Source organism: Vipera berus, assembly GCF_964194415.1.
Source record: "Vipera berus genome assembly, chromosome: 2".
In the NCBI taxonomy this organism is placed as follows: domain Eukaryota; kingdom Metazoa; phylum Chordata; class Lepidosauria; order Squamata; family Viperidae; genus Vipera; species Vipera berus.
Window position 1 is genome coordinate 127,508,527 of NC_138203.1, and position 22,076 is coordinate 127,530,602.

General features: G+C 42.8%; 1 protein-coding gene across 1 annotated transcript in view; it reads right to left on the minus strand.

Annotated features, from left to right (window-relative positions):
• Positions 1–22,076, minus strand: part of LOC308661503 (LIM homeobox transcription factor 1-alpha-like) — a gene marked incomplete at its 5' end in the record, with an annotated part of 90,446 nt that overhangs the window by 4,798 nt on the left and 63,572 nt on the right. The window contains 4 exons of the mRNA XM_081316450.1: positions 518–677; positions 1,956–2,033; positions 4,793–4,950; positions 7,933–8,165. Coding sequence (XP_081172576.1) covers positions 518–677; positions 1,956–2,033; positions 4,793–4,950; positions 7,933–8,165 — 629 coding nt within the window. The remainder of the gene's footprint in view (positions 1–517; positions 678–1,955; positions 2,034–4,792; positions 4,951–7,932; positions 8,166–22,076) is intronic.

A 22,076-nucleotide genomic window follows, 5' to 3' on the forward strand; every position in this document is an offset into this window, starting at 1 on the left:
AGGAGTAAACAGAGGAAGGCAATGGGGCACCTCGGAAGGAGGCAGAGAGAAGCCACGCCCTGAACTGTTTAAAAGGGGAATGTGTGGGAGGGCTGGTTTGCTGAAGGCAACCGTTTGAATAGCTCCTGTTTCATGGTTTGTGTTTGCTCTGTTTGCTCTGTTTGATGTTAATAAATTTGGCAGGCTTAGTTCCAGCCTCTTGCCTTCTTGTAAAGGGGTTGTCCCTGTCTTTTCTGCAGGGCCGGTAGTAGGCTGGTACAGAACAATTCAGTTGTCTTTGATCACACCCATGTCTAAAGGGCAGGTCTGTCTCCCATCTCCCATCACAAAGTATGTTTTAAAAGGCAGGGTTTTTTTAAAATAAATAAATAAATTCATTGAAAAACGCATATTTTGAAACAAATGGATACAAAACTGAGACGGTCCCAGTTTCTGACTGAACACGTGGGAAACCAACATGGCCCAGAAGAAGACCAAGCTATCTCTAGGAATTCTGTTATTCTTGAGATGTTCTTACCTTCGCTGTCCTCATTGCTCTGTCTGCTGCTGCGTCCATTTCCCCTCCCTGCCCCTAGACGGGGATTTCCCAGCTGCTCTTGCTCCTGTTGCTGCTGTTGTTGTTGCTGCTGCTGCCGGCGGGCTATCTTTTTCATCTGCAAAGAGGTGTTTGGATGCATCTGAGTGGGTGTACAACAAAGGGGGGAAAGAAGGACAGAATGCCCTCTGAAACTGAACAAAGGGGGACTTTGAGGAGAAAAGGTGGACTTTGACTTACCCCTACTTTGTAGATCCATTACCTCCCAGGACATAAAATCAGAGGATTGGAAAGGATCTTGGAGAACTTTTAGCGCAGGACAGGAATCCTCAGATCATCCAGATGATCTAGCCCAGGGGTAGGCAACCTCACTCTTTCATGACTTATGGACTTCAACTCCCAGAATTCCTGAGTCAGCATAGCTGACTCAGGAATTCTGGGAGTTGAAGTCCATGACTCATAAAAGAGCCGAGGTTGCCCACCCCTGATCTAGCCTAAATGTTGTCTGAAAACCTTCAGGGATGAGATTCCTGTCAGTCCAGCTCTCATGATCAGGATTTTTTTTTCCTGATTACCATTACCACACACCATTACCCTTTCAACGGGGGTGTCAAACTCAATTTCATTGAGGGCCGCATCAGCATTGCGGTTGCCCTCAGGGGGCTGGGTGGATGTGGCCTGGGTGGGCGTGGCCTACTGGGTGGGCGTGGCTAAAGTGCGTATGGCCTACTGGGTGGGCATGGCCAGCTCTACATCGTTCGCATCAAGGGTGCCTATGGGGGCCTGGGCAGGAGTGGGACAGATCTGAGGGTCTCTGGCAGAAGGAGATGGGACCGGGGCAAGTGCCAAGGCAGTGGGGGCCGTTCCCTCACTGTTTTCAGGATGGCTTCACGGGCTGCATGAAACCACTTCACAGGCCAGATCTGGCCCCCGGGCCTTGTATTTGACATGTCTGGGCTATCTGAACAGCAAAAGAGGGCCCTTACATACTCTTGTGCCTGTCACAACAATTCAAACTGCGGAAGCTGGCAACTGTTTTAGTGGTCTGTTATTTTCATTTTGGGAGATGCAGTGAGAGCCTTTGCTGATGAACAACTAAAAATGCCTTCAGTACTAATGGAAGTAGAAAGTATTTACAACAGGAAATAAAATGTTATCCCCTAGTGATTCCTCCCCAGATGAAATTGCTGTTAAACAAATAGCTGCAGGGTTGTTTATAAAGTTGGTACCCACAATAATAAATTCTCATTTTGTACGTGGCTAAACCAGGGCTTCCCGAAATTCTAGGAGTCAGATATCCCTTGTACTGTCAGGGAATTTCTAGGTTTGGGAAATGAGTTAGCTCAAAGTTAGGGATGATGCCCTGGTTTGGCTGGAGACAAACTGTCATTTAATGCAAAACTCAAAAATGATCACTCACCTTGGCTCTTTGATTCTGGAACCAGACCTGCACTACACGGACAGTCAAACCAGTTTCAGCCGCTAATGTCTCCCTTACCTGCCCATTATAGAAAATGGAAAAGGAGTCATTAAAAAGTTAAATTCATGTCACAATAAGGAGGCCTTCTGTACAAATGGTGACTTTGGGTGCATTGTGCTCCATGACTCCTCACTTATGGGGTGATGCAGGGTTCAACTCATTTTCTTATTTTGCTTACCATCTGCATGAAACTGCTGGAGGAGGTCATCCATTGGTTTAGGGCAGTGGTGGAGAACCTATGGCATGAGTGCCAGAGGCGGCACTCAGAGCCCTCTCTGTGGGCACACGTGCCATCACCCCAACCCCACCTCCCCCCATGGTCCACTCCTCACCAGCAGCCCACCAGAAGAGAGTCGCCACCGAGCGCGGCCTGCACAAAGCAGTGCAGCCAAGGATATGGCAGCCGGGCAGCGGTGACAAGACTCCGCCCTCGCGCCCTGTCGTGCACAGTTGATGCTGTGGGGCATGGGCAGAGGGTGTGGTTGCCATGGCACTGCTGGGCTGCCTGGGCGATCTGCGGTGGGCCGTGGAGGTGGTTGGTGGCCCTGGGGGTGGGCGTGGTGGGGGTGGGCTGGGGCGGGGCAGGGGCAGGGGCAGAGCGGGGTTGGGTGGGTGGACCATTTTTTGGGGTACTCGGTCTCTAAAAGTTTCACCATCACTGGTTTAGGGTCATGATAGCAAATTATACATTTCAACTTGCACTGACCAAGTGATTCTGTTTCAGTCCTGAACCAACGCCTGGAAGCTATGCAGACTTGGATAGGGAAGAACAGACTTGAACTCAAGCACCAGAAGACTTAAGTTGCTTGGTTTTTTTTTTTACCTCTCTGGCTCCAGGCATGCCCCCATCATCTGTGGGGGGGGGGTCACCATTCAATGGGGTAACAATTCTCCATGCGAGGCATACCCTGGCACCGCTCTTGAACTGTAGGTGACAGATGTAGCCAAGAGGGCCTTAAAACAGGTTCACCTTGTGTGCCAGTTGCACCCATTACCAGATTGGGACAATTCAATTAAGAGGTGACTGATTGTAATGTGCTTTCATTGGGAAGCCTTTGAAGACCAACAAGATATTATCAGAAGGCAGCTGCATGGATGTGCACATGTTCCTGCTGCTTTGCAAGCACCCCTAGTTGCCAATGGCTTCCTGGTACAATTCAAGGTGCTGATAATCACTTAGAAAGCCCTGCATGGCATATGGTCTGGTTACTTGAAAAACCGGCTACTTCCATATGTTTTTACCTATTCAGTGAGATCAGCTAGAGGTGACATTCTCCACATCCTGCTGATTAAGCATTGTCATCTTATAGGCTTTAGGAAGTGGCCTTCTTGGTGATGGCTCCTGTACTGTGAAATGATAACTCCCAGAAAGCCATACTGTTTCTTCTCTTCTTCTCTCTTTTTGCAAATTGCTTGAGAAATTGGTTGTTTCCCCTAGGATAGGGGTCAAGCCCCTTTTCTTGGTTATTAGCTGTTTGGCTTTAGGGGATATGGGGTTCCTGGTCATCTGTCTTCTTTTCCTCTTGATAAATTTTGATTTCTTCTATTTATATATATATATATCTCCAGCCACCCAATCAGGTGGCTTCAATATTGAAATAATAAGCAAAATAAATGTGGTATCTTTCAGTGTATTATCAGAAACCTAGCAAATGTATGGCCGAAGCAGAGTTTCTTCAAAGGAAATAAAGGCTCAGAGCTTAGGTGATATTTAAGACAGGAACAGACAGAGGGGTTTTTTTTGTTTGTTTTTTTTTTTGCATCCAGCAGCTAAAATACCAGCAGCTGAGTGTGATAAAGGAAATATTGGACTATCCCACAACATTGCTGGAGATGGAAGAAGTAAATCTCATCACCCCTTTTTGGCAGTTGGACATTGGGTTAAGTGAAATAGATGCCCTAAGATAAGTGGGGGAAAGGAAAACAGAATCTTATGTCTGATTGGGCTGTGCAGGGGAGTTATGGGAAGATGGATGAAGTGGTAGATTGCTTGCATTCTAGTAAAGCAAGTAAAGGGTAAAGGTTGAACTGCCCACTCTTAAAATAGCAGCAACTGAAAGAATTTAGGAAGGAAGGGAGCAATAAGTCCACAGGATTAAAAAAAAAAGAGGGAAAGAAATTGATAGGAGACACGGTAAGTCAGTGTACAAAACAGAAAATAGACACAGTGGTGGATCTGAGGAGGTGCTCCTGATGTCGTCTTTTAGAGAGAAACCTGTTATGGTGGAAAATCTTTTTTTTTCCTATTGAGAACCACCCTCCCTCTGGTCTATGTGAGGGACTGAATGGTGGGAAGGTAGGGTTGATGCAAGAGTAGGTGACACCAGAGAACAGGGCAACTATATCTGGGCTAGGGGACCACTGGATGGCAACAATATACTAATATTTCCTGTTTCTCTTCACTGGCCATCTGCACTTTGTGACTGAAGCCTAACGTATGTGAGAATTACTCTCCCTGACATCCTGTTCTCTCTTTCTCCCAAGTGTTTATGGAGATTCTCAGTCATCCAGGTCATGGTTGTCCCCAAGGTGCTTTTTCAAGAGGCAGGTGGACTTTCTTGTTTTTCTTTGAAGGAAAGCAAGGAAGCCCACTTGCCTCCTGAAAAAGCACCTTTGGGTCTTTCTCCCAAACAACACGCTACAGCAAAGGCTCTGCTAACTATCATTGAAAACTGTGGCTTCAGAATTAGAGTGCTTATGTTCTTAGGACCGCAGGTCACCCATCGCTCCACTCACGGTTGGGGTGGCATCCCTTTAAAGAAAGAAAGAAACTCCACCTTCCGGCAGGGCTTGGAGGAGACTTCAAAGGAGGCCTTGAATGCCCGTCGCTGCTGCGTGGTGAGGATGGTACGTGGGCGTTTGGAGCGCTTGTGATCCTTGCTTTCCTCTCCTCCTTTGCCATGTGGGTGGCTCCCATCCTCATCTTCGCTCTTCACTATGAAAGAAAATATGGATTATGGAGGATTCCCTGGCTGGTGATGATAACTTTATTGTCACTTTGAATGTACACCAATCGGCATACATCAAAATGAAATTTCGTTGCATACAGCTCTCAAAGGGTCACCACCTCCGATATATACTCCTTGTTTGGGGCCCGCTCAAATTTCACATTGTCCATTTTAGTCTCTAGGGAGTGAACGATGGCAAACAGGACAGATGGAAATGGGGCTCCATGTGGATTAGCCCTCAAATTCGCTTGTATTCTGACAACCTCGCCTTCTTTCCTTTTTCTGATCCTGACTCTTCCATCCTTTCCTTAAAGAGGCCTTGCTTCTTTTCGCCCCTGGAGCACGCTGCTGCCGCCGCCACCAACTCCTCCAAAAGCCTCTCTCTCTTCCTCTGGGCCTGCTGACAGCCTCATCCAGTTCCTTTGCTCCATAAGCTCCAGGTCCTCTCCTCCTCTGCCTCCTCTGGAAACAGCCCTGATTTGCAGTAGAATCCATCACTGGGCCAGCAGTCAGATCTTGCTGCTGGTAGAACAAATTCAAACAGCGCCAACGACTTTTAACGGTCTCACCAACAGTTTCAAAACAACTAGAAACTCGCCAGGCCAGCAAAGATTGTCGGTCGTATATCGTATGTTACCTTAGTTCCACCATGTTGCTCAAACACATTAAATCTTCCTGATCATGTGGCCTATAGCCCTTACTATCCCTCCCAAAACTATTCACCTTCAAGAGCCAATGCAGCCGCAGCCATTCCAGGCGCTGCCATCTTAGAACAACAACAAGGGAAATTTCCCTAGAAACATAAGGTACCCAAGTATGGTTAGCCATCATTTCATTCACTAAATCACTTGCCTTTCCTGAATGGATGTTACCAAACTACACCTCTTGAAGCAGATTCTGTTAGGTACAGTATACAGATAGATTCTAACCCTAGCCCTGGTCCTGCCACAAAATTGATAATCTTGAATGCAAAAATTGAGAGAATGACTTTCGTTGATTGAAATTTTTTAAAATGTAAAAAGATACCAGGACAAAAGCTGTGCATCCCAGCATCAGGACCTGGCATGGTTTGGCATGTGCACCCCAAAAGAGGCTAAGGGTCAATTTTAGGATCTTCTGTTGCCGCTGCTTTTCCTCCTCCTCACTGTCCTTGCTGGCATAAACATGTGAACATGTAAACAAAAGTTATGAGAGTGGAATGCCCCTTTAACTTACCTTGTTCTTTTACTTTAATACTTACATGAATTAGACCTAAAAAGGCAAGAAAGAGACAGGCCTATTCCAGAAACAGATGCCAGAAACATAGAAAACCTCTTGGCCAACCACTCCAAACTCCCCTTCCTCCCACCCGCCATTGTTAAAGGAAGAAAGACAAAGCCAGGAAAGGAGGTAAATATTCTTCACATGCATTCTGCATGGAATGGAAGAACAGAATCTCCTCTTATATTGGAATGAAGATTTGTATGTTTGCTAATAATGTATACGCCTAAAGGATTTTTAACATACATGCTTCAGGTTGTTTAACTCCATTTAGTGATTACGATGCAGTTTATAATTAGATGGGTTTTTTTTTGCAAGACCTCACACATGGATTCCATATGTGCTCCCTCCCACCAACCCCAGACCATTATAGCCACTTTCTATTCTCTCCTCTAATTGGGGTTTTGGATTGGAGGGAAGCAGAGCTGGTTCACTGATTCTAGGCCAGTGGAGGTGAACCTATGGCACGCGTGCCAGAGGCAGCACTCAGAGCCCTCTCTGTTGGTACGCACGCTGCCACCAGCAGCAGCAGGTCCATCAGGCCTCCACCGCTGCCCGGAGCAGGAGCCCCGCCCAGCACAAAGGAGGCGAAGCGGCCGACTGGCAAGCTCGAGTAGAGATGGTAGAGCAGAGGTCAGCAACCATTGTCAATTGGTGGACTGGAAAAAAAGGGAGGGGGAAGCATTTTACATGCGTGCGCGCACGCACGAGGCCGTGAACATGCACGAGCTGCAAATGGGGCGGGGCTAGCGCCTGCGTGATACTAGCTCTGCCCCGTTCTTGCGTGGTGCAGCGCCTTGTGGCACAGTGGCCCATTTTTGCACCCCTGGTTTTTGCGTGCCAGAGGCAGCTCTGCCCCTCCTCCGAGGGCACCATAATGCTGATGCACCCCTGGCACTTTGCAATAAATAAGTGTGATTTGGGTTGCGGTTTGGGCACTCGGTCTCTAAAAGGTTCGCCATCACTGTTCTAGGCACTTTCCCTACCCCAAAAAATGAGAAATTGGCCTGGGTCAATAGTGGGTTCTTTGAAAAGGTGTAGGTTTTAGTAGGTGCCTAACTACAACAACTTTGATGCTTGGCCCAGAACCAGGTGTTCTAAAGCATGATGGTCTTTAGATCCTTTGGATCTTAACATCCCGAGAATATGGACGATGACAGTTATATCCATGGTGATCAGAGAAAGGTGTATGGGGAAAGGAGGTACAGATCTGTCCTTTTCATGACTGTGTAGCAACTTTGACATCTGTCGCCTTTTTCACTTCTTACAGCCTTCCAGCATGTCCTACTACTCGCTTTCCATCCCTGGAGGGTACAGGAGTTCTATCCAGCTATATTTTAATCTCTTTTAGCATTAACTACTAGGGAGATAGAACTCAAGGAAAGAAAGTGGAAAATCTCAGTCTGGGCATAACACTGAACTAGGAATTCAATACAGTGAACCTTCGCATTTTGCCTCTTTGACATCAATGGGGACTTTCTCCTGCAACACCGTGTATTCAGGATTGTACAAGTTTTCTTGATTGGAAAGAAGAAACCGGCTCACAGGATGGGATATTCATTTGTCCACACAGGGTTGTGTTTCAGTGGCCTTGAATACCTGGGAGGTGGCTATGGGACACAGGATGGTGAGAAGGGCCTCTCTGCGCATTTTCAGGATCATTCTTTTAACCCTACTGAGCAGATCCCCCATGGTCACTCCTCTCTCACCTGACTCAGTGGGTGCAGGGCTGATGGCACTTAGCATTTCTCTCTCCTTCTCATAGTCACTCCGGCAAAGCAGCTGCCCTTCCTTCAGCACAAACTCGTCTCCCCGCTGCAACCGCCGCTCACACTCACAGCAGGAGAAGCAGTGGACGTGGTAGACGTTCTCCAGCACCCGCATGATGAATTCAGAAGGAGCCACAGCTTTGAGGCAGCCGCTGCATTTGGTCTGGAAGAGCCTGACCAAAAGGAAGAGGGTGGGGAGAGAGAATTGGGGCATAGCTTGGGGGGGCTGTGAAAGCCCTAATAAGCAGGCATATACATAGAATGAAGGCTACTGCTAAGCTTGTAAGCCGCCCTGAGTCTTCGGAGAAGGGCGGGATATAAATGGAATTAAAATAAAAAATAAAATAAAAATAAAAGATGATAAGGCATGAAGCTGATGAAGAAACCCAAGTCGCTACAATCCATCCCGTCCCCCTCTGTGGATTTTTAGATTTCTTGTCTACATGCCTTGTCTACGTCGGCTGCACTAAAGTTAAAGCTCATTTTTCTTCCCCCCAATTTACACGAGCTTTTTCATCTGATTGCCAATGGGCCCTACTTCACAGGTAGACAAATTGCGGTCTATAGGAAGCACACGAGGGCAAAATGTTGAAACGTGTCACAAAAAAGTAGGACATGTTGCACGTTCTCCTTTAGCTGTGAGATCGAGAGAGGATTCTCCCTTGTGCTCCACCGTTTCACTTCAATTCATCCCACCGTTAAGTTCAATCAGTTCATCCCACTGTTCAGCTCTATTAATTCAGCGCAAATGTCAACTTCTACGAGCTTCAATTAGTTTCAAAGATCCAGATCATAGCGTAATATAAAGAGCATAGGGATCATTGTTAGTAGGTACGTAAAATATTGAGGCCCAAGGAAGTAGACTTAATATTTCAGCCTGAAGCCAGATAATTGAGCAAATTTAGAAGTGAGAATGGTCTTAAGCAGTGCTTTTTTTGTAAAAGAAAAAGGTGCCGGAACTCACACATGTCATACAACCCGCCTTGCCTACCCTACAATGTTCCATCCAAAAAAGGTGCCGGAACTCCGTTCTGAGCGTTCTATGAGAAAAAAAAAGCCCTGGTCTTAAGGAACCATCCCCCAATGTACTGTAATTCCTTCCCTTTTAAAAATTGAACAGATGTCCAGCTAGGTGGCAGCATCTAGTCTACTAGGGCTGATCTTGAAAAGCATAGGAAGATTGGACCAGGTTACTAGAGCTTGGGTGAGAGACCACTAAGAAGCAAGAAGACTATAGACTACACTGGGAAGATGGAAGAAAGCAATAGAAATTACCTTCAACCCTATCATGCTGAAAGGTGTCTGGGACATTTGCTTGCAGTCACTTGGAGTTAAGGCTTACTATAAAATTATTTAAAATCCGTTCCCTTCTTTTGCAGCCAGAAAAGAATGCCACCTGAAGATTTAGGTTTGAACTCGAAACGGCAACAGAGAGCAAAAACAAATGACGCGGAAACTAGCTGTCTGAATAATCAAGACGTACATTTTTACTAAACTAAAAACGGACTTAAACCATTATTGTAACCAGTTGAAGAAGCACTGCATTGTTATTCATTAGTTCTGTATCAGACGGGATGTACATTTACTTTTATTTTATTTTTTTAAAAAAAGTAAAATTAAACCAATATTGAACAGGAAGAAGTACTGCATGCCCCTTTGGAAAAATAAAGCGGGTAACCCATAAGGATAAAATGTGCTTTTCCAAAGTCCCCCCCCCTTGTGTTTTATTTCTTCTTCCTGCCACTTTAAAGACCTTCCTTCCTTCCTTCCTTCCTTCCTTCCTTCCTTCCTTCCTTCCTTCCTTCCTTCCTTCCTTCCTTCCTCCCTCCCTCCCTCCCTCCCTCCCTCCCTCCTTCCTTCCTTCCTTCCTTCCTTCCTTCCTTCCTTCCTTCCTTCCTTCCCCCCCCTCTCTCTCTTTCTCTTTCTTTCTTTCTTTCTGAATTCCTGAAGAAGAACCCTTTTGGCTTGCCTGGTACTCTAATTCCAAACGGTTTGCAAACCGGTTCTGTCCGTAACTTCACCTGTCAGTTTGAGAGGCATTCCTTCCCTGTCATAAATAACAAACAGCACTACCCTGGCTCCATGACCCTAAAATTTCCTTCAAAGTCTTCGCCTCCTGGCATAGCGAGGCATTTGAATAGAGAAATCAATAACCCTAGCCAAGACGTTTGCAGCAGATGGTTCTGATGAAGTAATTTGGGAGCTAAACAAACGCGAGTGGGGCGGCTCACCGAGCTGACAGCTTCTCTTTAGCCACTTGACAAGAGAAAGTAATAAAATGAGGATTAATTAGCCTGTTGTTTAAACACACCGGATCCTCCCAGCCAGCGGGGAAACTCATAAACTGGGATTGAGAACAAGACGCGGGTTAATCCTCCTAGCAAACTCTTGCTGAGCGCGGAATGGGGAGGATTTACCAGAGACGGCTCATCCCTTGCCTAATACTCTCCGCTTGGATTTACACTTCTGCTTGAATAGGCTGGGGCCGTTCCGACGGCCAGAGAGAGAGAGAGAGGGAGGGAGGGAGGGAGGGAGGGAGGGGGAGAGAGAGGGGGGGACAGGGAGAGGGAAAAAAAATGCCTGCTCGTTTTCTTTCTTGGATTTATTGTGGCTGAGAAAGGAGGAAGCACATAGGTGTGACGCGGGCAGACGGGCAAACAGAAACAGCCAGAGCAAACTAAAAAGCACTTTTGGAAAAAGAGCGTCGGCCAAGGTGATCAGGGTTCAAATTCCCACACCAGCCAGAAAACTCGCTAGAGATGGCCACAGATCACCTCTCCACCTAACTTGCTTTGCAGGAGTTATTCTGGGAATGAAGTGGGGACGGGGAGAGAATGCCACCCATCCTCCCTTGAACATCTGGGAGAAAAAACAGAATAGTGGTATAGTGAAATGCATGTGGAAGTGGAGTTAAAATAAACTTTTGATGGGAAAGGGGGTGAGTTTTCAGGTTTGATCTCCGTATTCTATTTCAAAATCTGACTTCAGCCTCCTACTGTTTTCACAGGGGGGGGGGAAAGGCTGCAGTAACATTTAAAACTTTTTTTTAAAAAAAACTGCTGTGTTATTATTTTTACTAATTTTGTTTTGTATGTTTTACACAACATCTTAATGTAATATGCGTTTATCAATATTTAATTGTTTTGAATTTAATTATAAACTGTTTTATGGATTTTTTTTAAAAAAAAACAGTGCTATGCAGACGTTTTAATGATAAAGCTGGGTATAAAGTGGGTGAAGCTCTTTGAATTACGTTAAATTTGTTTCTCAGAATGTCACTCCTTTGCATGTCAGTTGTCAGATATTGGCAAATATCTGTTTGCAAGTAGAGGTGGCAGATAAATGCTACCTGTGATTGTATGTTGGTCCTGGTGAATTCCTAGAGGTCATATGTACAGATTCAGAGTAGAAAAGTTGATTCAGAACATGAATGGGATTTAAGAATGTGCCAACAACTGTAATATCCACGTCCACCCATATTCTAAATCATCCTTTTCTCTTTGCAGTTGAAGTCCTGCAGAAGTCTAGCAAAGACAAACGATCAGAAGTTTGTAAAAGGGTTTGGGGGACAACATGGAGAATTATGTAGAAATATCTTTCAGCTCTGAAGGATGGGCAGCTATATAAATGCTGTAGGAAAGAAGCACACACATGTAAGCATTCCTTTGCACTGAACTTTGGATGTAACAGTGATGATAAATGTTGTCCAAAAATATATTGTCCAGACAATAATCTCAGAGTTTTAGTGGCAGAGAAGTTCTTTGAAGTTAGTACCAACTTCCAAGCTCAACTTCAGTGATTTATTTCTGTGTCTAAGCTAATCTCTTGTTTTTCCATCCATATCTCCTGGGCATCTGCCAACTGCCTTCTCCATCAAGTTTTGCTAGTGAAGATGAAAACATTAAACTGATGGGTGGAACATGTGGTCCTTCAGATGTGGCTGAACTAGAACTAACAGCTGCATCGGCCAATATAAAAAGAATGCTGGGAAATGTAGTTCGGCAACATTTGGAGTGTCATGGATTCACCCATATCTGAACAAAACATAATTGATAGCTGGACCTGTGAGGAATGATTGGGAAAATATGTGTGGGTTGTGCCCCTTAGAGATACTATTGAATGAAATTCTACCCTGCCATGATTCAGATAAAGTAATTCTGATTCCCAATAGCTCAGAAACTCTTTCAGGAAAAAACAAAACAAAAATAAATCACCATCTCTTATATTTCATCCAATACCCACAAGCCAGAATCACATGATTTTTTTTTCTTTTCTCTCCAGCTATATCCAGCGATTTAAATACAGGATATTTTACTTTGGTAGGCAAATTTAACCTATATATCTATCTGTGAAGTCTACCGTTTTTGACTTGCGAACTAGTTGGCATCCAGCTCTTCATCAATTGACTTGAGTTAATTGCTTCAAAATGAAACCTTTTTTTAAAAATGAGATTTTTAAAAAATATTTTTGATATCCACTTAGTACTCAAGCTGCACCTGGTTTAGCCTTTTTAAACTGAAACCAAAAATGTGTAAGACACCTGAACCTTTGTTGGTGGATGTAAAAGAGATAAGTTCATTATAATATGCCTTTTGATGAATGAATGGGAAATAATTATTAGTGTCTTTTTCTACATTAAATGTTCATGATGTACAGAAGGTTTATTATGAAGCATGCTATTGCAAGAAATCAGGAATATACTGTATAGCAGATTCTTTCCAGCAAGACATTGTTTTTCTCACCCACGGAGACTTGTTTGGTCAACCTTTTCTTATTAAGCTCACATCCATAACTAGTTATTTCTTCCAATTAAGATGAGAAAATACCCCAGGTCAGAAGAACCTTGACCACAGCAGACTGTAAGTAAGGAGTGAATATCCATTTTTGGAACATAAACATTTTGTATAGGAAGGAATTAGTTGAAACAGAATATTTTTTTTCTGCTGTGTTGTGCTGTGGTTTTTTTTTTTAATTTTCAAAGAATTGTTGGTGCAAAGTAGCATTTCATAAGAGAACTCCCTGTGCATTATTTGAAAAGGTAGTGATTGTTTACTATCATATTATCTTCTCATCACATCCATAGATTACACCTGTTTTCTGCTATTTCTCAGTTGATACCTTACAGAGGCAGTGAACTAAAATTAGTAGAAGTTGCAACCGGCATCCATATTGGCTAAGAAATTTTGGGAACTGTAGTCCAACGTGCATGGAACAGGCTGGAGAACAATACTTGAAATGCTTAACTCAGAGCTAGGTATGTTCTTCAAATCAGAAAGTTTAATATTATGGTATCAAAGCTACAAGTAAAGAGTATACAATTCTCTGACCACCTCTCAAGTTGGGCTTGCTTCCTGTATTTAAGCATAATTAAGTCTACCAGATCTGGATGTAGAACTTTCTTCAGTTCTTTGTGATCATGTGTAGACCATGCAACTATCTGTCTGGAGTTCAGCAGTTCAAATCTGGCATCCCTAGCATAAGTGGGGTAGGGGCAGGGAGGACAAATGTTAACGCAGGAATGAAGCCAAAGGAAGAATATGCCAAGTGTTACTCAGACGTAAATATTGTTCTTACTTATTTATTGATTTCTTTGTTTCAATTTCTATAGCTGCCCCTCTCCCATATGTGACTCTCAGTGGCTCACAAGTCAAAAATAACAAGAAACAAAGCCTGTATAAATAAATAACTAAATTAAAAAAAACTATGTAAAAAGTTAAAACAGCGAAAACAAATTAAGCCAAAACATAAAACTGATAAGGTTGAAATACAGTTATGACAACCAACTTGGAGTAGTGGTTGAGACACAAGGCTAGAAACCAGGTGACCATGAGTTCTAGTTCCCCTTTAAGTACAAAGCCAGGTGAGTGGTTTGGGATCAATCATTCACTCTCAGCCCTAGGAAGGAGGCAATGGCAAACCAGTTTTGAAATCTTGGCAAGAAAATAGCAGGGGCTTGTCTCTCTCTCTCTCTCTCTCTCTCTCTCTCTCTCTCTCTCTCTCTCTCTCTCTCTCTCTCTCTCTCTCTCTCTCTCTCTCTCTCTCTGTGTGTGTGTGTGTGTGTGTGAGAGAGAGAGAGAGAGAGAGAGAGAGAGAGAGAGAGAGAGAGAGAGAGAGAGAGAGAGAGAGAGAGAGAGAGAGAGAGAGAGTGAGTAATAAAATTTTATGCTACATACGTCTATGGCACCTGAAATGCAAAATCCAAGTGAACACTAGATGGCGGTAATAAGATGTATTAAAAACTCTTTACTGCCACTTTGTAATCCATATTTTTGCAGGCATGATTTCATGGCACTGCCTATTATAGAAAGACCTTGGCCCAACTCCCCCTCAGCTATTGACTATGGAAATGTTCCCCACATAAAACCGAGAAGAAATCAAATGATTTGTTGTTTAGCTTTGTGGTACATTATCCAGAGTCTTCTTTGGTGAGATACATGGCTATATAAATTAAGATAACTAATTAATTAAATACTTTATGTAAATTAATATGTAGGTTGTGTTTTTTTTAAAAATCTGTCTCCAATTTAGAAAGCTGCCACCAGAGAACTAGAAGATTCTAGAAAAGCTCTAATAAGAATTGGGAAGAATTGGAAAGAAAAAGAGAGGAAGGAAGGAAAAGGATTAATTACATTGCCACTCGGCTATTACTCTAGCTGCTTCAAAATCAGTGCAATATCTTCTTGACTGTACAGATAATCCTCAACTTACAACCATTGTTTAGTGTCCGCCTGAAGTTCCAAAAGTACTGAAAAAGTGACTTATGACTTTTTCACACTTATCACCATTATAGCATCCTATGGTCACATGACAAAATTTGGGCGCTTGGTAACTGGCATGTATTTACAATGGTTGAGGCATCAGAGAGTCATGTAATCACTATTTATTACCTTTGCAGCCCGCTTTAGAAAAGCAAAGTCCATGGGGGGGCGGGGGGGCGGGAAGCTAGATTTGCTTAATGACTGCATGATTCACTAAACAACTGCAGCGATTCTCTTAGCAACTATGGTAACAAGATTGTGAAATGGGGCACAACTGACTCAACCAGTGCCTTGCTTAGCAACATAAATTTTGGGCTCAGTTGTAATCTGAGAACTACCTGTATATGTTTTGAGAAGCTTTACAAAGTCAGAGGTTACAAAGAGAGCTTGTTAGTTTGTCACCCATTCCTTTGCCTACTTTCTGGGCATGCAGCATGCATAGGCACACACAAACGCCGACACAGCCTACTAGACTAGGATAGAAACAGGAGAGATTCAATAGCAATAGCACTTAGACTTACATACTCTCTCTAAATGGTTTATAGCCCTCTCTAAGCAGTTTACAGAGTCTGGGTCTTCATTTTACCAACCTTGCAAGGATGGAAGGCTGAGTCAACCTTGAGCCGGTGAGACTCAAACTGCCAAACTGCTGGCAGCCAGGAGTCAGCAGAAGTAGCCTGCAGTACTGCATGCTAACCACTGCGCCACCAGGGCTCTTAAAGGCCGCCTTGCTTTGCAGAACTTTGAAAGTGATGCATTTGGACTTCAGATGCATGGCCTGCATCTCTTCAATTCGACTACATGCTGCAGTCCCACTAGTCTGCCAGTTTTATTTCAACCACCCAATAAGGAAGCTTACCATACATGGGCTGCAAATAGCCAGGCGATTCCCCCAGCAGACAGAAAAAGAAAATGTCAATGCTTTGTTGCCACCTGCTTAGTAGACCACCTACTATTGTCTCCTTACCCTTGCCAGACGCTTTTTACTTTGTGAAAGTCGGAACCGTTTACTGCCATCCCTGAATGGGGAATGGGTGGAAGGCATGGGCACGTCATTTCCTTGAGTGTTGAATGAAGCTTACTGGCTTTGGGGTTTGCGGGTGGACACTTAGGTACATCTTACCCCCTTAAGAGCCCAGCCCCATCTTTTTGGAAGTTGTCTAATAAAGGAGAACATTTGTGGCACAGGGGTCCTCGGTGCTCCCTGAACTCGGTTGTTTTCAGGCAGACGTTTCATTACCCATCATCAGTGCTTCTGATGATGTTACCTAGTTGTGATATTACATACATAGCACTGATGATGGTTGGGTAATGAAATGTCTGCAGAAAAACAACCAAGCTCAGCAAACACCAGGGAAGTTATCTCACTTCACAGTTGAAGTTTGCCCAGAAATCAGCCTGCTCAAGGCTTATTCATCCCCTTGTGCGAATGAGGTACTGTAGTTATCTTTGTGGGCCTAAAAAACCTCAGCATTCACTAGAAATCTCCCCTGAATTTACATCTTACGGGATTGATGGCACTGACAGGGTGACCTGCATCTATCCATAACTTAATAATGCTTTCCCCCTTAAGCCTCGAAAACAAATCCGCTCCTCTTTGCACTAATTGAAGAAAACAGCCAGCGAGTGTCTCATAAACACAGTGTCAGCTCGCATTACGCAAAATTAAAATTCTCAGCTCCAGGAATTCCTAAAGAGGCTGCTTTTTTAATATCGTCCGAATCCGTTTAAGCCTGGGTAATATTGTTTAGGTTGCTATGGGAACCGGCGGCTGCTCTGTTAGCCACCAGTGGATTGAAAACTGGTATATTATTGGGGTCGGATTGACAGACATGATAACTTAGGGAGTCTGTGTATTACCTGTGAGATGGAACAACTGCCATTTTAGGCTATCCACAGCTAAGACTTTGTGGGCTGTTAAAACATTGCTTTTTTATGATTACTGGAAGTGACATCACAACCTGGGATCCACACAAGTTTCTATTGGATTATCCAGCAACGGTTGTTCTATGTGCCCCAAATCCTCTGATTTAGTCCCAGGTCAATCCCATTGAAGAATTCATAATCACCTGATTCATAGTTCTCTTTCTGTGACTGCTGCTTATATTATTGCTTGCTGTTTTATTTGGACAAAGGGTGTTAACTGTTCCTGAGGAACTTCCATACAGCTACTTTTGCCACAGGAGAGAAAGAATTTGATTTGATTTCTAATATTCTATAATATATTTAGAACAGTGAAGTGAAATAGTGGTATCTTCTGAAAGAAAGAAAGAAAGAAAGAGAGAAAGAAAGAAAGAAAGAGAGAGAGAAAGAAAGAGAGGAAGAAAGAAAGAGAAAGAAAGAGAGAAAGAAAGAAAGAAAGAAAGAAAGAAAGAAAGAAAGAAAGAAAGAAAGAAAGAAAGAAAGAAAGAGAAAGAAAGAAAGAAAGAAAGAAAAAAAGAAAGAAGTGCTGAAATGGTGAAATCCCTAGGAAAGCTAGTCATATCAATTAAAGCACATAATACACTTTAGGCCAATTATCATAACTCAGCTTTTCCTTCCTCAAAGGATTCTTTCTAGGATAAAATGAAATGGGAAACTACTATCATAATCTCCCGGAAAAAAGACCCAACCGGAAAATAAGCCCTAACATGATATGACACTCGTAATAGAAGCCCCACCCCCAAAATAAGCCCAGTTAAAATCATCAGCCAGACGGACGCATTTAGTACCCTATTTCCCCCCCAAATAAGACCTAACTGGAAATAAGCTCTAATGCGTCTTTTGGAGCAAAAATTAATATAAGACCCAGTCTTATTTTCAGGGAAACACGAGTATGTATTAGGGCTGTAGGATTTTTTTTTTAAAAAAGGGTGCTTCAGAATGGAAACAGATCTTTCCCGATCTGTTTGGCAGCTCCTTAAAGCAGCTGTATCTTTTCACCACCAGCATCCGAAGAACAAAAGCAGGGTATGGTCAACTCTCCAAGTTGTGCTTGACTTCTGGTGACTTCCTGGAAAGAGCCACATAATTTTCTTGGCAATGCAATTTGCTGGTACTTCTCCAAGATATTTTTCAACTGCCCAGTCCAGCCAGGGATAGAATGAATAGTTAGTTATAAGAGGTAGATTACAGTTAACAATGATGACACTAGGAAATTATGAGAGGTTATTGCTGCTGCTGCTATTATTATTTAAATGATTTATATCGCCACTCAAGTTGTACACAGTAGTGCTAGGTGACTTACGTAGGCTAAAAACACAACAGCAAGAGAACCAACAACAAAATACACAAAACCTACCCCAATGCAGTATAATCAAGACCAACTTATATCAATTCTAAAACCATCCCATGCTCTAAACATTTATATGGAACCTTTTATGAGAAATGAATTGACAGTTCTGTTTGAAATGCTTCCCAGCTTCCCAGCATTTATATGGTTTTTATCCTGTGTGGATTCCTTTATGTAAAGTAATCTCCCCACCCAATCTGAAATGCTTTCCACATTCCATACATTTATACCATTTTTATCCTTGGTGGAGCCTTTGATAAGAGCCTTGGTGGAGCAGTGGGCTGATGCCTCCTTAAGTAACACCAGCTGCCTGCAATTAGTGCAGGTTCGCATCCCACCAGGCTCAAGGTTGACTCAGCCTTCCATCCTTCCGAGGTAGGTAAAATGAGGACCCAGATTGTTGGGGGCAATTAAGTTGACTTTGTAATAATGCCGCTTGGGGTGTGTGTGTGTGTGAAAGCCCTAATAAGCAGGCATATACATAGAATGAAGGCTACTGCTAAGCTTGTAAGCCGCCCTGAGTCTTCGGAGAAGGGCGGGATATAAATGTAATAAAAAAATAAAAATAAAAAGATAGGAGGCAATGAAAACATATTGTTAATCTGCTTTCCATGCTGCTCTGAAACAACCACAATTATAAACAGAATATTTCCAATGAAAAGCACAGATGCCCTTACAACTTCATTTGCACTTTCCTTGTCCACAGCTTGGTGCATAAATGACAGAACAACATGACAGACACAGGTCATCACTGACACTGGTGACGTTGTGGTCAGAAAATGGTATAAGAAAATAAAGAAACAAAGTTGCTGTCATGGAAGACTTAATTGGAATTCACTGGATTTTAAAAGAATTATTTTATCCTGAGTTGAAGTTTCATGCTAATGAATATAGATTCCCAAATATTGATTTGTGGAAAGATCTAACACTTTTGCCAATATTAAGCATTTTCATATATTTCTCACATTAGCATAATCCATTTCTCCATAGATAAATTGACCATGATTTACACAATGAGCTTTCTAAATTGGCAGGAAATTAACTATAGGAGCTGGATTTGCAGAGCAATCTAGACTGAAATATAGTTTAGTTGGTTCATAACAGTTTAGTTTAACTATCTATCATACTCTTTATCATGAGCATAAAAAAGTCAAATTCATTGGAAAAATTCAGATTCGAAGATATAGTATGTTAAATAAGAAGGTGGCTTTTGGGGAGCTTAAATTTTGTGTGAACAAATCATCATGGCTTATGAAGCTGGTCAATTCAGCTTATTGAATAACCTTTTGAGCTACTGTGCTCCCTTTAAGACATACTGTGGCAGAAGAAACCATTTCCTCATCTGTGCTGATATACAATTCACCCTCCAACTGTGGAATGAGGGAGAGGGAGAATCCTGGTCTCTGGATGTGAATGGGCAGCAATATTATTTTAAATATCCAATTTATGAGTCACTCTACATGGGGGATGCCTTTCCTTTAAATAATTAAGGAGTCCAACACAAGAGAAGAGGGTAGCCAATGTCTTCCTCAATGGATGTTTGTCCCTCTTCTCCCTCACTGCTTATGCTGGTGTCCACAAAGAACAGCCTAATACCTTCATCCAGTTAAGTGCTGGACTACTATTTTAACAGCCCGAATTTTTGTGTGCGTCAGAAAAGCAGATGTGATGACTGCTTTCCCCTTCCATACAAAAAAAAATCAACCGTACAAGCTTTGTTTTAGGCTCTTGGGCTTTCCCCTCCTTTTTCTTTCAATTTATCTGTGCTGGTCCTCACCAACTCTTATAATAGCTGGCCCAGTCAGGAGAAAGAGTCCCCTTTCCTCATACCCAAATAGGAAAAACTTTCTCAAGTGCCTGGGAGGAGCAAGTCACTCCTGTGGAGTCCTTTGCCTTGTTGCAACAGCATGGGGGAGCCCACGTCTGAGCCTGGGAAGGATAATTTAGAGAATACAAAATTGGCCAGTGGGATTAAAAGGTGTTAATGAAGCTGGACCTGAGGCCACCTCAAAGGCTGTTGAGTCTCTGCTTCATGAAGCCGCCTTGTTTAGTTAGGGTTTAGTCAAAATGAAGCAGTCCTGGCTTAACAGAGGGTTTGTTTACTCAGTGCTGAGCTCCAAAAGCCGCCCTCAGCTGCCTGAAATATTGAAGTGGAAGGTTTAAAGCTGCTTTCCAGATTGCTGGCCAGGCCAGGAGCAAGGAATGAAGGGACCCTGGAAGTACAACAATAAAGCCTTTTCATTTCCAAGAGTCTTCCTAACAATGGCAGTATGAGGAGTAGGATTTAAAATGGAAAATCTCCACCCCTCAGCCCTCGAACTTGTCTTGTTAATGTCACAGTGAAGTAACACAGATGAAGCCCCATAACAACATTTCCCAACCAGTTTTCCTCAGATCTACTAGGGGGCTCAATCCCAGGATTCCAGCTGTTATAGCCAATGGCTGTGCTGGCTGGATATTCTAAATATTATCAGCCTGACAGATCAGCAGGGTACCTGGTTAAAACAATTGTTTTGGCTAGCGATGGAGTTAACTAACTTTTGTTTTGGTACAGGACAATCTAGCCTTCACTGCATCATGCAGTGTTTTTGATGGATTGCAGTGATAACCAAACTAACATTCTGGGGCAGAATTAGAATTAATTGTTGGTTATTTCAGGAAGTTATTTTAGGAAGCCATAATCACCCTAGTATTTTTCTTCTAGGAAACTCAATTATAACACTGTCTTTTTTTCTGTCTCTGCCAGAAGGTAGACATTGGAAGGTAAAAGAATGTTTTATTGAATAATAAGAGTTTGTTAAAGAAAGCAGGTTAGATTTTAAAGCTACAGGACCTGGGATAGCTCCTGTGAGGATGAAGAGTTGATCCAATTATAGTAGTGGCTATACACTTTGGCATGTGTTCAAAACACCAGGGGACGAATATTCTGCCTCTCAAGGTTTTCCCCCAGAAAACTTTCTTTGCAAACCTTGACATTCCCCTCATCCCCACCTGTTGATATCTCCTTCTTGTGAGGGGTGGTATTGGGCAACAAAATAACTGGGATTTGGAAAACTGAGATTGCGTGTAGCAGTAGAACTCTTAAAGAAATATGATTGACTCCCTTGTATTGCCGTAGACAAAATATCATTAACATTTCCTTTGAATTTCATAACAGTTCTATCAGACGGCTGTGTTGATCTGACTCTATCTTAGATATTTTAAGAAGGATTCAGTTCAATTAGAATAGGTTCAGAAATAATTAGATTTATAGAAAATAAGCCTTATGAAGAGAGATTGAAAGGAAAGTTCAGCCTTAAAAAAAGAGAAAATTGGCCGAACGTCCTACAGAAAAAAAGATCAAAACGTCTCCCTCATTTCCTAAATCAAGGTATAAAATAAAAAGTTGAAGGAAGGTAGCTTTTGATTTAATGATGATAGGAAAAACAATAGGAGCAGCTTGGCAGCGGAACCCATTATCTAGAAAGATGGTGGGTTCCCCTTTAACAGATGAATTTCAAAAAAAAAAGATTAGATAGCCATCTAGCAAGGATGATTTATTTATTTATTTAAACTTCTGCTTTAAGCAGTAGGTTGGATTGGACTCTCTAAATGACCATTTTTAATGACATGATTCTGTATAAGCTATCTGCTGGGAAAGATTGAGGGCAATAGAAGAAGGGGACGACAGAGAATGAGGTGGCTGGATGGAGTCACTGAAGCAGTAGGCGTGAGCCTAAATGGACTCCAGAAGATGGTAGAGGACAGGAAGGCCTGGAGGAACGTTGTCCATAGGGTCGCGATGGGTCAGACACGACTTCGCAGCTAACAACAAAAATATAAGCTATCTATTCTAGAAGACTACGGGCGATGAAGTCCAATAACTGTGCTGGGCCACCCAATTGGGAAAGACTATTTGCGAACACTCTTTATAATTGAAATATCTGTATTCCATTTCCCATTGGTTTTGTTATACATCATTTTGAATCTTCACATGCATAAGAATTATTAAAAGAATGTAAAATATATTGAATAAATAAAATGAAAGTAAACGTCCCTCACCTTGGACTCAGCTC